General features: G+C 36.3%; 2 protein-coding genes and 1 long non-coding RNA gene across 3 annotated transcripts; all 3 read left to right on the forward strand.

Annotated features, from left to right (window-relative positions):
- Window positions 1-1,958: 1,958 nt before the first annotated feature.
- On the forward strand, window positions 1,959-2,834 carry LOC109019358 (putative F-box protein At1g67623). Its single transcript, XM_019001638.2, has one exon. It carries the CDS (start codon window positions 1,959-1,961, stop codon window positions 2,736-2,738), a length of 780 nt encoding a protein of 259 aa, XP_018857183.1. The 3' UTR covers window positions 2,739-2,834.
- Window positions 2,835-3,132: 298 nt separating this feature from the next.
- LOC118344275 lies at window positions 3,133-5,416 on the forward strand. The gene is made up of 3 exons (XR_004798018.1): window positions 3,133-4,620; window positions 4,822-4,904; window positions 5,163-5,416. It is a non-coding gene; the product is annotated as an uncharacterized LOC118344275 (long non-coding RNA).
- Window positions 5,417-8,343: 2,927 nt separating this feature from the next.
- Window positions 8,344-9,765, forward strand: LOC109019496 (TLC domain-containing protein At5g14285-like). The gene has a single exon (XM_019001786.2). The coding sequence runs from the start codon at window positions 8,713-8,715 to the stop codon at window positions 9,460-9,462; it is 750 nt and encodes a 249-aa protein (XP_018857331.1). The 5' UTR covers window positions 8,344-8,712; the 3' UTR covers window positions 9,463-9,765.
- The last annotated feature ends 6,399 nt before the right edge of the window (window positions 9,766-16,164 follow it).

Raw genomic sequence — 16,164 nt, forward strand, 5'->3', positions numbered from 1 at the left:
TGAAATTATTATAGATGATATTTGTGATATTAGGGTTTTTTGAATATGAAATTTACTTTGATTGAGTTTTGTGATTGGGTTTGTGAAATTGTGTTTTGTGATTGGATTTGTGAAATTACATTGATATGGTTTTGTAATTTTTCTACTTGAATAACATTTGTCATGTTTAATGTTTATCAATTGGGGTTGAGGATTTGAATAAATTGTGAAGGCTCAACAATTAAACCAGGTTTTTTTTTTCTTATAAACAGATTTTTAATGATAAACTGTTTAAATTTCATTTTAAACAAACCAAAAAATGGGACTGGGCCAAACAAAAAATCGGTAAAACCGAAAGTACCAGTTTAGGAGGATAATCGGTGCGTAATCGGTTTTGAAAAATGTAAAACCAGTACATACCAGTTTGATCCTAGATTTTGTTCAAAACGGGACCAAACCAGATCGGTTACATCCCTATTTAAAACTATAAGGCTTCGTTTGTTAGCTAATCTGAATTGGATTCTGTTTTAGATCTATCTTAAAATCTAAACACATAATTTCCAAATCACTAAATATCACTCAACTAAAAACTTTTTTACACGTGGAGCCCATAATTTTTTTTAACCCAAAATCTTTTTACATGTGAGACCCACAATTTTTTTTTAACTTCTCATAATTAATACATCTAAACTTATCTTAACATCCAAACACATTTAAATTTATTTTAAGTGGACCCCATAAAACTTACTCTACAATTTCAACTTACTATTATTTATAAAATACTCAATTCATTTCAGCTCCACTCAACAAGCTACACACTATTTTAATCACCTAGCGCGTGACGTATTGGGCTTTTAGCATGTCGTTTTATCAATTTATTTAATTTTGTAATTTTTTTTTATAGTTAAACATTTCTCAAAAACTATAGTTTGACAAATTTGCTTTACGGTTAATTTTAAAATAATTAGTTGGAGCTAGAATTTAGTTTAGGTATTCAAGGGAACAATTTATTCAAGTCTTTCGTGTGTGTATATATATATTGTTTATAAATCATTAGATCCATTTAAAAAAACAATAAATTTAATAATATAACAATAAGATTATAAGAACAAGATTATAGAATTTCATATTTATTATTTTTAATGTTATAATTCTAAGTGTTAAACGTTTGACCAAATTAGTATCCAACAATCATAAATTTTTTGGATCAATATTGGTTAGATCTTTAATAATTGATATCATAGCTATGGTTGGTTGATTAAAGTATCTTGATATTATGTATGAGTATCGTGTTAAGTCATTTAATACTAACAGACAAGTAAAGCCGCCAAAAAGTAAATTAATACTATCGGATCATTATCGATAGAGTATATCGTTAATGTAGCTATTGAATTCGAAAGTGGAAGGGAATGTTTTGATTTTGAGAATTAAAAATTTAACTAAATTAATATCTAACGGTGATAAGATTTTTGGATCGATGGTCGGATCTTCTAACATTTATAAAGAAAAAAAAATAAAAAAATAAAAAATAAAAAAGTTAAAACTCAATTGTTTTATTCAACGTTCGGTTCACATGATTATCTGAAGAAGAGCCAATGAGGCTTTATTAATTAGTGAGCAAGCAACGGTGCTGGGGATTAATAACTTTTTCCTATACAAATTTCCTAATCTCAGCAGGATTTGGATTCACCAAATATAGAAGCTATGAAAATAAAAGAGACAGAGAGAGGCGGTGATAGCTTGGTCTTTTTTCAGACCTTCCTAATCTCAACAGGATTTGGATTTCGACTCGATCTCTCTATAAATATAGCATATCTGGGGACCCGCTTCCTTCACAGAGGACCGATTATCTGAGATTTTGTTTTTAATTTCATGCGGCCTTCAGATATATATTTATATATAGAGCTAAGAATGTTCATGAGGCGTAATTAATTATTAAAGAAAGTTCTTCTCCAGTCGGTACGTAAGTTCAAGCCTTAATGGATTTGCTGATGAAGGCGAAGAAGACAACAGATCATCATCAATACAAGCTGCTTCGGGCCGGTTCGACCTCCATCAAATCTCTTCCTGATGAACTGCTGACGGAAGTTCTTGCAGAGGTCGGCTCGGCTTCTTTCACCGATTTATACAACGCAAAACTGAGTTGCAAAGACTTTCTCAAACTATCGGAGGAAGATCAAATATTTCAACGCGTATCCTTGGATAAATTTTCTGCGATTCCATGCAGTGCGAACCCCAAAATCTTGTCATTCTTGGAACGCTGCAAAGAATGTAGAAACCCCGAGTCGTTGTATAGACAAGGAATGCTCGATTATTTCCAGCAAGGAATGACAGAATCGGGGTTGGAGTATTTGAAAAGAGCGGCAGAGAAAGGACACATGGAGGCAACGTACGTTTACAGTATTATCCTGCTATGTTTGGGAGATGATGGTGATCGTGAATCAAAGCTGGAAGGGATGAAGATTTTGTCTTCTTTGAAGGCTAAATCTGGACGCCAGAGAATGAAAGAATGCCGAGAGAGAACGAAGAGTATGATGTGGATATGCATGTGGTCGTTAAAAAAGAACATCATCGTTAGAAGACAACAATCGTGTCTGGGTAAGGAACCATGCAAGATACAAAAGATCACGAACGGATGGCTGTCAACGGACGAGGAGGTGGATGAATATGACGATGTGCTTTGCGAAGGTTGCAGATGCAATCGTGAAATAACTTGGTTCTGTAATGGGCAGTTTGGAACAGATTATTATTCTTTCTAGGCAGCCAGCCAGCCATGCATGCATGTATTAATGCTAGCTTCATGTAAGTCTAGCTGGGTTATGATACCATCGAGATCATGCAGCTTTTGTATCTGAAAAGCGTAATTCTAGTTGAAACAATGATGAATAATATGTTTTTTTTTTTTTTTTTTTGGTATTTTATCATGATTTTATCTTTGTATTTTTAGGTTTTTTAAATTAAAATTTTAAAAAATAATTTATTTATTATAAGTGATCTCTTTATTAATGCATCAGTCACTTTATTATTATAGAAGTTTATTATATATATATATATATATATTAATTTATATAAAAATATTAATAATTATTCTTTATACAAATATAAACATGAAAATTAAAGCATGTATTAATGAACGGCTGGTTGCCCCAACGGTCTCCGGATCTTCCAAAGCCGAAGACCGAAACCGAAAGAGCCATAAACATTTCCTCTGTTTTCTCTTTATAAGATCGACTCGTAGTTTTCTGCTTTCATTTCTGTCTAAACTTCTCGCTTCCCATTCTTCCTCTTCTTCTTCAACGGTTCGGAGACCCTTCGGAGCTGCAATGGCTTATTCTATTGCCGGATCAGACGTCTTGGCCTTCAGATTCGCAGCGAAATTTGGATGTACCCTCGACCGTAAATACGTTCACTTTCGGCAGTGGTCTCCGGTTTTGGGTGTGGTTGGTTCGGGTCAGGTCCGACCTTGCGTTGGCTGTTAGAGAAGGAGAATATTTTCCAGAAGAAGAAGAATTCTTTCTTATTGAGCTCGTATATGTGTGGCGTTTTTTTACATGAGGAAAAGGAATAAAAATGATTTGAGTTTGTTACAAATAACCGTTGGGAGCAATAACTAATTTTTCTACTGTTACTTTTCATTCTGTTTTTGTATATGGCAATGGCTCTGTGATTTGTCTTCTTTACTTGCTACAGTGGCATGGACGCCTGCCTTCTGTTTGTGAAAATGCCGCAGAGCTTCAGCTATTCTAATAGCCCCCTCGAGTCCAATGGGGTATCAACCACATTGAGACTCGTTCTGAGGGTAGTAAATTTCTCTGCAACCAGTGGCTTAGTTAGGACATCTGCTAGTGGATCCTTGGAGCTGCAAAATTGGACACGTAGTGTACGGGCAGCAATTCGATCCCTCACGAAATGAAAATCAATGTCCATATGTTTTGTCTTGGAATGATAGATTGGGTTGACAGAAAGATAAGTGGCTCCAATGTTGTCACATCACAATATTGGAGCCTTGGCAAGAGGAATACCCAACTCTCTAAGCACTGTTTGAAGCCATATGGTCTCAGCAGCTGATGATGCTAATGACTTGTACTCGGCCTCAGCTGAAGAATGAGCAACAGCCTTTTGTTTCTTTGAGCTCCACGAGATTAGATGGCTGCCAAGATAGATGCAAAAGCCTCTAGTTGATCTTCGATCATCTAGACAATCTCCCCAATCAGAATCTGAGTATGCTTGAAGAGTGAATGTGGACTGCCTTTTGAAGAGTAAGCCATAATTAATTGTCGCTTTTAGATACCGAAGGACAGACCCTTTTAACAGCATTCCAATGAGATGCCTTGGGAGAGTGCATGAACTGGCAGATTTTATTCACTGCAAAGGAGATGTCGGGCCTGGTGAGGGAGAGGTATTGTAGACCACCAACAATGCTGTGGTATAGAGTTGGATCATCAAAATCTGGGGAATCAAATTTTGAGAGCTTGAGGGAGGCTGCCATTGGTGAGGAAATTGGCTTGGCATGCTGCATCTGACTTCGAAGGAGCAGACTGTTGATATACTTGCGCTGAGTTAGTAGAAGAACTGCTGCTGACATGACAGCCAAGCTAGGGGAAGACGTTGAGAAGAAACTGCTGGAGATCATCCCATTAGGTGAGACTTTAAGAAAGGCTTTATCGCTTCGTATGCGAGAGTGCCAGATTAGACGGGATAGTTAAGAATGATAATAAAACTTGTCTCCTTAAGATTGTAGTGATGGTTGTGGGCTCTTGCCTATTCTTATGATCAATAAAATTTTGTTTACCTATAAAGAATAGATTGTAATGACGGTTTTTATTTACACTGTGGAATCAGGAAGGTATGGCCAACCGGAAGAAGTCACTGGACTAGTAGAATTCTTGGCCCTTAACCCTGCGGCCAGTTACATAACTGGACAGGTTGAGTGTTACAGTTTGTTTTGAGACTGTTTCAGATACTTTTCTCTCTCTCATAAGGATCTGTTAGTCCCTCCCACAAGTGCCCTGCTGGGGGTGTTGTTCATCGAGGTCCCAATATATTATCTTGACCAATTTTCTGATGTAATGAGTCAAGTCTGTGTTAGCATCCGTCTATTTGTTACCAGTAATCGCTCCAATATCTATGTTTACCTGTTTTTCCCCGGTTTGTTACTCAGACCCCCAATTTCTGTCTTTCAGGTGTTGACCATTGATGGAGGGATGGTGATGTAGGTCAGCTGTGTCCGCCCTGCCTGGTCAAGCCCAAGCAGAACGTTTGAGCTTTTCACAGTTAAGCTAATGCCACTGATATCACAAAATTCAACTTCCTGTAAGAATTTATGTGGATGCTTATGTAGTTTAGCATTCTTGCTTGAGATGGTTAGGTTTTAAAATAACACTCTGGCAAGTTTTGATAGAATTTCAAATAAGCTTCTTAAAGAACCCTGATAAGTGGTAATGCAACAAAATATTTCAATTTTTTTTGTTTTTGAAAAAAATTCTTTCTTTTTGCCTTAAAGAACCCTGATAAGTGGTAATGCAACAACATATTTCAATTTTTTTTGTTTTTGAAAAAAACTCTTTCTTTTTGCCTGTGTTTTTCATTGTTGAAATGTAGATTTTAGGGAGCAATTGCTGCTATTGTGATGACAGAGCATTTATATAATACAAAAAATTACAATAGGTAGGAAATACTCCCAACTGTTTGGTACCGACAGATGAGCATATAGATCTCAAAATTATGTAGAAGCAGGCAATAAAAGTGGTCTTAATGAATCAAATAGTCGCTCAATCTTTCTGCATTATTAAGCTTAATATATTCTTTATTAATTTTAAGACTAGGAATGATGCCGATCGATAGGACAGGTTTAGTGGGTTTCCCAACCTGTCTTTATCGTAATGAATGGCTTGAGGATTTCTTCTCGGAGGTAGGAACTTTGACTACCAGGCCGAATGCCAATACGGTATGTTTTAGTGGGTTCCCCACAAACTGTCTATCCCCAAAGCCGCCTCTTCCTTTCCATCCTCAATCCACGGTTTCCATATCTCTTGTGTTTTTTCAAGAGAGCTATGCATGAAGAAGATCAACTGATCATGTTGGCGGCCTCTCTAAAGCCGCTACACGCACCCGGCCACAACAAGCATCTCCTAACGCCAATCTTCATGCTTGGGCAAGCAGCATTCCATTTCTACATAAGAGTCATGTGCTTCAAGAGCTTAGCTATCTAGGTTGCGCGTGTGGCTCATGTGCCACCAATGTTCACAATTTCACATGAATTTGCGTCTGGAATGCCACCAAGTTCTAACCATTGAGTGGAGAACCGAAGTGAATTATATTACCTCGTACTAAAACCACGTAAATACATGAACAAGAGTCGCATCACAACACTACTAGTACTACTAGTACTCTTGATGTTGCTGCTCATCCAAATGGTTCTGTACGACGTTGTTGCCACTTTTCGAACGATACAATGTTTTCATAACCATTCATTACGTCGTCACAGAAAAATAAAATGATTAATTTCTTTAACGTGACGTAGAATTGTCATTGATTGAGTACTTGATCTAGTCCCTTAGAAAAAAAAGAATTCTAATGCCTCTACTTACTCTATCCATTTCATTTGCCGGAGATCGATGATCAAGTGATTCCATTTCCCGTTAACTTTCCATTTTCTGCGATTAGTACGCAAACCTTTCCATAAAACTAATATATTTCTTCAAAACAAAACATAGCCTAACCTTAAAATCCACTAAAAAATAAAGAAAAATTCTTTTTCACACTCTACTGTGTGAAGAAGCCCCAGCACACCTAACGTGTTGGGATGAAAAAAAAAAAAAAATTCATCACAGTGTGCTGCGGCTTCCGGCTGCTCCCAGCATTTCTCAAAAATAAATAACTAATGGGTAGGAATTAGCTAGGCTGAGGCACGGTACTTCCTGATGGGGGTGGTTGCCTTGCTGTATTTGAAGTTTCCAGCTTATTTAAGGTTGGAAAAAAAATCCCCCTGTTGGGGGTATTTGATTTCTTGAGAGAAAGGATCAGTTTGGAAGTTTCAGTTGAGTTTAATATTTAAATATTAAATTTTTAAATTTATCTTAATTTAAAATTTTTTTACATGTATGATTTATAATTTTTTTCAATTCAAAACCTCTTTATACGCATGATTCATAATTTTTTAACTTCTCATAAATACATCTAAACTCATCTTAACATTTAAAAATATCTAAACTCATCTTAAGTGAGTTCTACACAACTCATTCTATTAAAATTGCGTTTGGATGTTGAACTGAGTTGAATTGAGATGATAAAATATTATTAGAATATTATTTTTTAATATTAATATTATTTTAAGATTTAAAAAAATTGAATTATTTATTATATTTTATATTAAAAATTAAAAAAATTATAATAATAAATTAAAATGAATTTACTCATCAAACGAAGTCAACTCAACTTATTATTATTCTTAAAAAACTCAATTTATCTCGACTGCTGAAAACTTGTTTGTGCACCATCACACGGCAAGCATATCCATATATTCTTAATTATATATAGGTAGATTACACGCAAACAATGTTCAGTGGTAAGGCTGGCTGTCAGAAAACTTTAGAAAAACGAAACAAAGATTTAATTCGTTAAAAAGCAACCAAAGTTCTTAAACATTTCGTACCATATTTCCAATCTTATTACAATATATTTGCACATTAAATATATTTATTTTTATTTTTTTTCTTTAACACGTAATTTTCGTTTTTTTTTTACAATATGCATGCAATACTCGTTGTTAGGTATAAAATGAACTATGGTCTAGTTTATTAGAACAAATTTATCACTAATAATAAAAAGAAGAGATAAAGTTAAAAGTGATTAATTGATACATAAAAAGAGTTATTCTACTCATCATTTCTATTTTTTATACCATATATTTGCTTTTATTTTTTTATTTATATTTTTTAAAAAAATGTATAGTATAAAAATAATAAATAGAAGAATTTTAAATTAAGTGGGACTCTACTACTAAAAGGGTGACTCCAAATTAAAAGGAATAATACCTCTTTAGAAAAAAGAGGGGATATCTAAAAACATGAGAGATTAATTTATTGACTATTAAAAAAGAAAAGAAAATAAAATAAAATACAAAAATTATAATTAAAATCATCGCTTCGCAATTGTTTATTTATTTTTTAATTATAATTGAAAGGAATATACCAAATTACCAAATGACCATACGCGGAAGCACAAAGAATAACGTGTCATTGAACGAGTGGGTGGATGCTCACTTTTTAAAAAGCCAACGAAGCACAAGCAATAATATCATGATTTAGTTCAAATCAATCATATGTAACTTAAAACTTAATTAAATAGTTTTGGTCCCCAAAACGAAACGACTACCGTAATGATCTAAGCCCCACGCGACAATCATCGTCCATTTCAATTTGTGTTCCTCCTAGCCCGTTCTCTTCAATGATCCCTTCTGATTTTGTCTCATCTATAACTACGTATATTGTTCATTCTTTACGGATTAATTGATCGCTAGTACGCATCAAAACTTTCCCCAATTTGTTTTTCGTCTTCGACTCAGGAGGTTTCATCGCTTCTCTGTGAGTGTGGACGACTTTCCTCCAATCCGTCACAACCTCTCCGACTCTGCTGGTTGGTTGGTTGGGCTAAATTCCTTCATACTCTCGACGCTTGAAGTTGAAGCTTTGATTTTATCGTCTATCTTGGAGTTTCTGAATCTGGGTTTTCATGGAGACTCTGCTCAATCTTTTCAGCCCAACCTTCCCTACATTCTTCCTCATGTTTGTCTTTCTATATCTCTTTGTTTTCTTTGTAATTCTTCGCAACTGGGGTCCAAAGCATCGACCGGACGCTTCAAGCTGTCTCCTCTCTCTTAGCCATGGCACTCCTGCTGTTATCATGGCCATCCACGCACTAAGAAACGCCCCGACGCCGCGTAGTTTTGCTTCTCCGAACGTTGCTTTCCAAAACACTGTCTTGGAATTCAGCATAGCTTACTTCTTGATGGACCTCATCCACTACCTGGTATTCTTCCCTAACGACATCTTATTCATCAGTCACCATTTAGCCACGCTATACGTGTTTGTGACCTGTCGTTTTGTGGTTCGTCATGGGGCCTTGGCGATTATCGTGCTTCTTGTTCTGGCTGAGGTTACCAGTGCTTGTCAGAACGTGTGGAGCATTGCTAGGTTGAAAAAAGCTGATGTTCCTGCGGCTGCAAAATTGTACGAATTTCTGTCTCCTCCTTTCTATGTTTTCTATTCTGTTGTTAGAGGGATTTTGGGGACGGTGGTGGTGTATAAGATGGGGGCGTTTTACGCAAGTGGGGCAGCTGATAATGCTATTCCGAGGTGGGCATGGATTTCCTGGATGGTTGTGATTGTTTCTGCAATCTTGATTAGCTTATTATGGATTTTGAATAAATGGATATATTGGTATAAAGAAAAAAGTCTCCAAGCCCAGAAGAAAGTCAGGTAAAATAAAATCTGTGGGTTTTTTTTTTTTTTTTTCTTTTCTTTTTTAGCTGGATGGAAATTGGGAATCATGGGGTTCAACAGCTCAACAGGCAAAGTCAGAATTGGAAGTGAGATTATGGATCCCTAAAATGTTCATAATGAAGGTCTGTAATTAAAGGGTTTGTAACTTTGTAGTTCAATTTATGGGTGATATGGTGGTGGGGAAGGTACAACATTTATCTGTATATGATCATGTACAATGGGCATTTGTGATGTTTGTTGCAATGAAGAAGATATCCCAAAAAAGCCTATTTGCTTAGAAGAAGTAGAGAGAATGAATTGTTTTCCCGTTTGTTTCTCTAAGCTATTCTTCTCCAACTTTCTGGCCTATCCTTCTGAATTGGAGTGACCTTGAGCTAGCTAATATGGTCGGTCTACCTAGGGAATTGAGCCTTTTTAACCCAATGATTAGTGAAATAAATCAACTCTATTACCCTTTTAGATCCGAAGCAACCATGCCGACCCTGATATACATATACTCATGCGATCACTGGTTGTTCCCCTTCCATCTGTTGGGTTTGGGGACATCTCCTCTCCGTTAAGGTGTTTGAGAATATCCACGCTGCAGCAACCTATCTTGACCTGAAATACCAAATTGTGAAGGGGTTCACTCGCAAAATGCACTGAAAATTTGTTCCATGTATGTTTTCTTAATGGCCAAAGGCTCTGTACTTTTAAGGCCGATGAATTATAATACCCGCCCATGAGAAATAAAACATTACTGACGGACAGGTTGAAAGTCTACAAAAACGGACAACCTTGAGCCAAGGTTTCTTTTGAAGTTGTGCTTGGCCAATTTGTAAGAACTATTGTTGTACTGTACGTGAGGGCTTTCCAAAATTACAATCTCTAGCACATCACGATGTTTTAGTCCTGCAAGTTTAAGTTTTCAATATGAACACTGCAAGAACAGTCAAGGCAGTAGCTTGACTTGGTTTTGGCCGCAATAAAGAAAGTTTAAGCACCGCATATTAAACAATTTCCTACTTCTAGACAATCCTGAAAGATCTCTTATTTCCAGTTTTCTACGGTTTTTGGGGGGTTTTTGTTTTCTTCATTCTTGTTTCTTAGATCCAAAAATGGATGAATTATTGCAGGTAACCATACTTTTGGGACAAGTTTCATCGATGCTTTACCTGATTTGCAAAAGAAAAATGCTAGCAGCAGCCCGTTTTGGTCTCTCGTATTTTTTTCCCGATTTCTTTTTTTATTTTTTTTTTCAGTTTTTTTTTTTTTACTTAGTAATTAAAAAAATATTGGTTAATAATATTATAGATTTTTTTTTATTTTTTTTAAATATTTAAAAGTGTTAAAAAAATGATGTGACACATCATTTTTTTAACACTTTTAAATATTTTAAAAAAAATTTATAATATTATTAAATAATATTTTCTTAATAATTAAGTTCAAAAAAAATTAAAAAATTAAAAAAAAAAAAAAAAAGACAATCGAAAAATCAACCGGGAGCCCCCCCTAGCATTTCCCTCTGCAAAAAGCCCTGGATTTGTGAGACTGGTGATCTGAGTCGAAAAGACAACATACAGTAAGCGTGACCGAAAGTTACGAAAGATATTTAGGATCGAAAGTCGAAAGGCAAACACCTGATGCTTGAGATAAGGTGGTTGGATATCAAAAAGAGGCTGCACAAAAGCCATACCATTACTGAGTTCATATTTATTTTATTTCTTTAAAAAAGACATTATCTGAGGGAAAAAGAAAGTCATGGTTTGCATCGCGTTAAGATAGAGATTAAAGAATCAGAAATAACTTTTCTCTAAAACAATTATGATAAGCAGCAAAACAAAAGGTCCCAGTTGCAGAAAATTTTAATAATGCCAATCTCACGAAACTTTCGTATTTTTTTTTTTTTTAATGAGTAATGTTGCATATAGTCGTTGAGTACGTAAGTATTGTACAGTAACTTTAAAAAAGAATGAGATCTATTATTAAAAAATTAATTTTTTTCATGTGGGTCTTGTATTTATTTATTTATTTCAAAATAACTACACGGCGTTTGTACACTCACGACTGTAAGTATCATTTTTCTTTTTATATAAGAGAACGAGACCTAAATTTTATTAAAGCCTTTATTTATGGCGGAAAAATACTGTAGAATCAATCGAACACCTCAAGGTTGCAAAAGAACCAAAACCAAAGTGTAAAATGAACTAAGATCAGAAATGATAAAACTAAAAGCCCTTAACAATTAACTATATATAGTTATAAAAACCTGTAATCACCTTTGGGGCTAGTTCAATATCTACCGTATTCGCCTTGACACATTTTTTTACAAGAAAATCAGCAACTTGGTTTATCTCTCCATATGCTTGCCTCACTCGATACAAAATAGTGATAAAAATGATTATTGAATTGAAGAACTGAAACTTACATACTCAAAAACAAAACTGTTCAAAGATTTATTGAATCGAAGGACAGAAACTCACCAATATAAGCATCTGGGGCTGCTTTCTTGTTGCATATGCTAGCAGCTCTGTGAGAGGTTCAAACAATAAGCTGTCTGCTGTGGTTGAAGGGGCCGATGCAATAATCTAGCAAAACCAAAAATATGCTTGAAATAAACTACGTAGTGTATTGGATTGCTTTGGTTCTCAATACCAAAACAGAGTAATGTAGTTTGTTATATATAGATTACAATATGTTATCGATTACAATTTAAATATATTTTAACTGATGTTATCTATATACAATATTTGAATTTGAATTTAAATATGGATGTATATCAGACTTCTGTTATGGGAGATCTTTATCTGAAGACTCAAGCTTGCATGCTGAATTATGAGGATTAACTCTAACAGCCCCCCGCAAGTTGATGGGAGGAGGAATAACCTGAAGCTTGTCACGGAGTGTTGTGAAACGAGATGTAGTAAGACATTTTGTGAAGATATCAGCTATTTGATCTATGGTAGAGATAAACCAAATGATAATATCCTTGTTGAGCACTTTCTCCCTAATAAAATGGAAGTCTATTTCAATGTGTTTAGTAAGAGCATGATAAATCGGATTAGAGGCCAATGAAATAGCCCCAATATTATCGCACCATATGGTTGGTGGAGTGGATAACGGAAGATGGAATTCCTGTAGAAGCATGCGTATCTAGTATGTTTCAGCTGTAGCATAAGATAGAGCCCAATATTATGTCTCGGTACTATACCGAGAGACAACGGACTACTTCTTGGCATACCAAGAGACAAGGCATGAGCCAAAGAAGACACCATTACCAGTTGTTGAGCGTCGATTATCAGGACTTCCAGCCCAATCCGAATCACAATAAATATTGATTTCAGACTTTCCTTTGCTATAGAACAAGCCGTAATCTACACTTCTTTTAAGATGGCGAAGGACCCTTTTGAGTGCAATCCAATGTGAAGAAGTGGGAGAGTGCATGAATTGGCATAATTGATTTACGGAGTATGCGAGATCAGGCCGAGTAAGTGTGCAATACTGTAATCCACCAACAAGCTGTCTATATGTAGTAGTTTCAGTCTCAGACATAGGAGACCCCTCAAAACTAGAGAGTTTGGTTCCACTAACCGAAGGAGCAGTATACGGTTTAAATATATTTGGAGTGTTGTAGGTGTAAATCATTTGAAGTCTGATGAGCTTCTATACCCAAGAAATAGCCAAGATCACCAAGATCCTTCATGGCGAAGGATTACTGCAGCTGTTTGATAACAGAGAAAATAGTGGAAGTGTTGTTGCCTGTGATAAGAATATCATCCACGTATAGAAGAACATAAATCATAATATGATTTTGGGATAATAAATAAGAAATAGTCCACTATAGATGTAGAGAAACCGAGTTCCATGAGAACTTGAGAGAGTTTATAATACCATGCACGTGGTGCCTGTTTCAAGCCATAAAGAGCCATGTGCAGACGACACACATGCTAAGGATATTGAGGATCAACAAAGCCACGGGGTTGTTCTATGTAAACAATCTCATCTAAATATCCATGTAAAAATGCATTTGAGACATCTAACTGTCGAATGCACCAGTCAAAGTTTATTGCCAAAGCAAGGATAAGTCGAATAGTGGAAGATTTGACTACTAGGCTAAACGTTTCAGTAAAATCAATGCCACATTGTTGATCATACCCCTTGGAAACCAGCCTTGCTTTGAAGCGCTCGATAGAACCATCTAGCTTCCGTTTAATTTTATAGACCCACTTATTGCGTACAATGTTGTGATCAATAGGTTTAGGACATAGTGTCCAAGTATCATCTGAGATAAGAGCATCAAACTCTTGACCCATAACAGCTCGCCATTCAGAGGAGGTGGAAGCTTGCGAATAGCAAGTAGGTTCAGTTGGTTGAATTACACTACTCAAAGCACGAAGTGGATGCTTTGTAGAATAAAACATTTGATAATCGGAAAATTTTTTAGGACAAAGAGAACCTGTATGGGACCGTGTTATCATTAGATGACGATGAGGTTGAATAGGTGGTGAGACTAATGGGAGGTCAGAAACAGAACTATGGGAACCTGCAGGAAGAAAGGTTGGAGATTGGTCATGAAAATCAGAATTTATACTCTCAAAAGATATAGATATACTTGAGTTGGAACTGGTAGTGGTGGGAATAGCTTCAGTAGGAAGAAGGACAAGCACACGAGCTGCATTTGTAGGAGGAGATAAGGTGGTACTTGGAGAAGTGGAAACACAGTTTCAACAAATATAACATGTCGAGTGACAAGAACTTTGTTAGAGACGGGATCAAGGCAACGATAGCCATAACCAAAAAACATACATTGTTTGCTCCGATACATTAATTTGTGAGAATTATAGGGACGGAAAACACAAGCAGTGGAAAACACTGGAGTGTGAAGCTGTTAATTATGTAAGCAGCAGTAAGTAATGATTCAACCCAAAATGATTGTGGTAAATGAGAGTGAGCAAGCATGGAGAGACCCATTTCCACAATGTGGCGATGCTTACGCTCACCGAGTCCATTTTGTTGGGCAATATAAGGACAACTAATTTGGTGATAAATACCATGGAGTTCCAAAACATTACTGAATTATTTTGAAACATATTCCCCACCACCATTAGATTGGAGTTGTTTAATAGAGGAGGGGAACTGTTTTTCCACTAGAGCTTTAAATTTAACAAAAGATAGAAAGACATCTGATTTATTAAATAAAGGGTACATCCATGTATAATGGGAGAAATCGTCTACAAAAATGACATAGTAGCAAAATCCACCAAGAGATACAACTGGAGAGCACCAAACATCTGAATGGATAGTTTGAAGTGGAGCAGTGGAGATACATGTAGATTGCTGAAATGGAAGTTGTTTGCTCTTGTCAAATTGACACGAAGGACAAATAGTTGAATGACGATGAGAGCCCATAAGAGGGAGATTATGACTGGACAGAAGACTTGAAACTGTGGTCAAAGAGGCGTGACCGAGACGGGAATGCCATACATCAACTGGAGTTTTGACCCCTAACATGGCAGTATGAACATTGGATTTATGAACTTTGTGAGGATGGATAGGATACAGACCACCTTCACTCCTTCCTTGCAGTAGAGTGCGACTCGTGTGTTTGTCCTTAATATAAAAGAAAGAATCGGTTAAGATAAAGAAACAAGAATTATCTTTACCAACCTGATTTATGGAAAGAAGATTGACAGATGCATTGGGACAATGAAGAACACGAGAAAGCTTGAAAGGGTTAGAAGAAGTTTGTAAAGTAAGAGAACCAGTGTTGTGTATATCCAAACATGTACCATTGCCTACAACAATGTTTTCATTTCCAGTATATGGTTCATGAATAGTGAGATTCTCAAGAGCAGGGGGAGATGAGCATTAGCTCCACTGTCAGCAAACTAAGCATCATTATCAGAGAGAGAATTAGACTGAGCAACCAAGGCAGCCAGCTAAGCAGGGGGATGACGACCTTGATATGCATAATCCATCCGATGGTAGCAGTCAAGTGCACAGTGACTACTCTTTCCACAAATTTGGCAAGGAAAGTGAGGTGCAGTAGTTTGTTGAGAGGAGCTACAGGACACTTGTGGAGTGGAAGAAAAACCTTGGTGAGAGGAGGATTGTTTGTGATGAATTTATTTACCGTATGGAGGCTTCTGCTTTTTATGAGATAGCTGAGAATTGTTGCACGAGAAATAGGCAACATTGGGTTCGGGTGCAATCTGTTGGTGTTGGTTGTCCAGCAAAAATTCAAAGGATAACAACTCAGCAGTGAAATCAGCAAGTGACAGTGCTGAATCACGAGAAGCAAATGAGTAAGATGTAATAAAAGGGTTGAAAATTGGAGTCAGCCCACCAATAATGAACGAGACAAGGTCATCATCAGTAATTGGATGACAAGAAGTAGCAAGTTGGGCAGCCAAAGATTTGGCAAAAGTGACAAAGTCAGTGCAGGATTTGGACCCTTGATGAAGAGTTTGTAGTTGGCGTTTAAGTTGAGTAATCCAAGAGCGAGAATGAGAGGCAAATTTCAGTTCAAGAGAATTCTAGACTTCACGAGAAGTGTGGAGACCATAGACGGTGGGTAGAATAGATTCAGAAAGAGAGGCATTAATCCAACTCAAGATGAATTGATCATTCTTAACCCAAAGGGAATAAGCATGATTGATTGCAGATCCTGAAATAGAGTCAGTAGATAGAAGTTTTGGAGGGC

The sequence above is a fragment of the Juglans regia genome, chromosome 13 (assembly GCF_001411555.2).
Source record: "Juglans regia cultivar Chandler chromosome 13, Walnut 2.0, whole genome shotgun sequence".
Taxonomy (NCBI): Eukaryota; Viridiplantae; Streptophyta; class Magnoliopsida; order Fagales; family Juglandaceae; genus Juglans; species Juglans regia.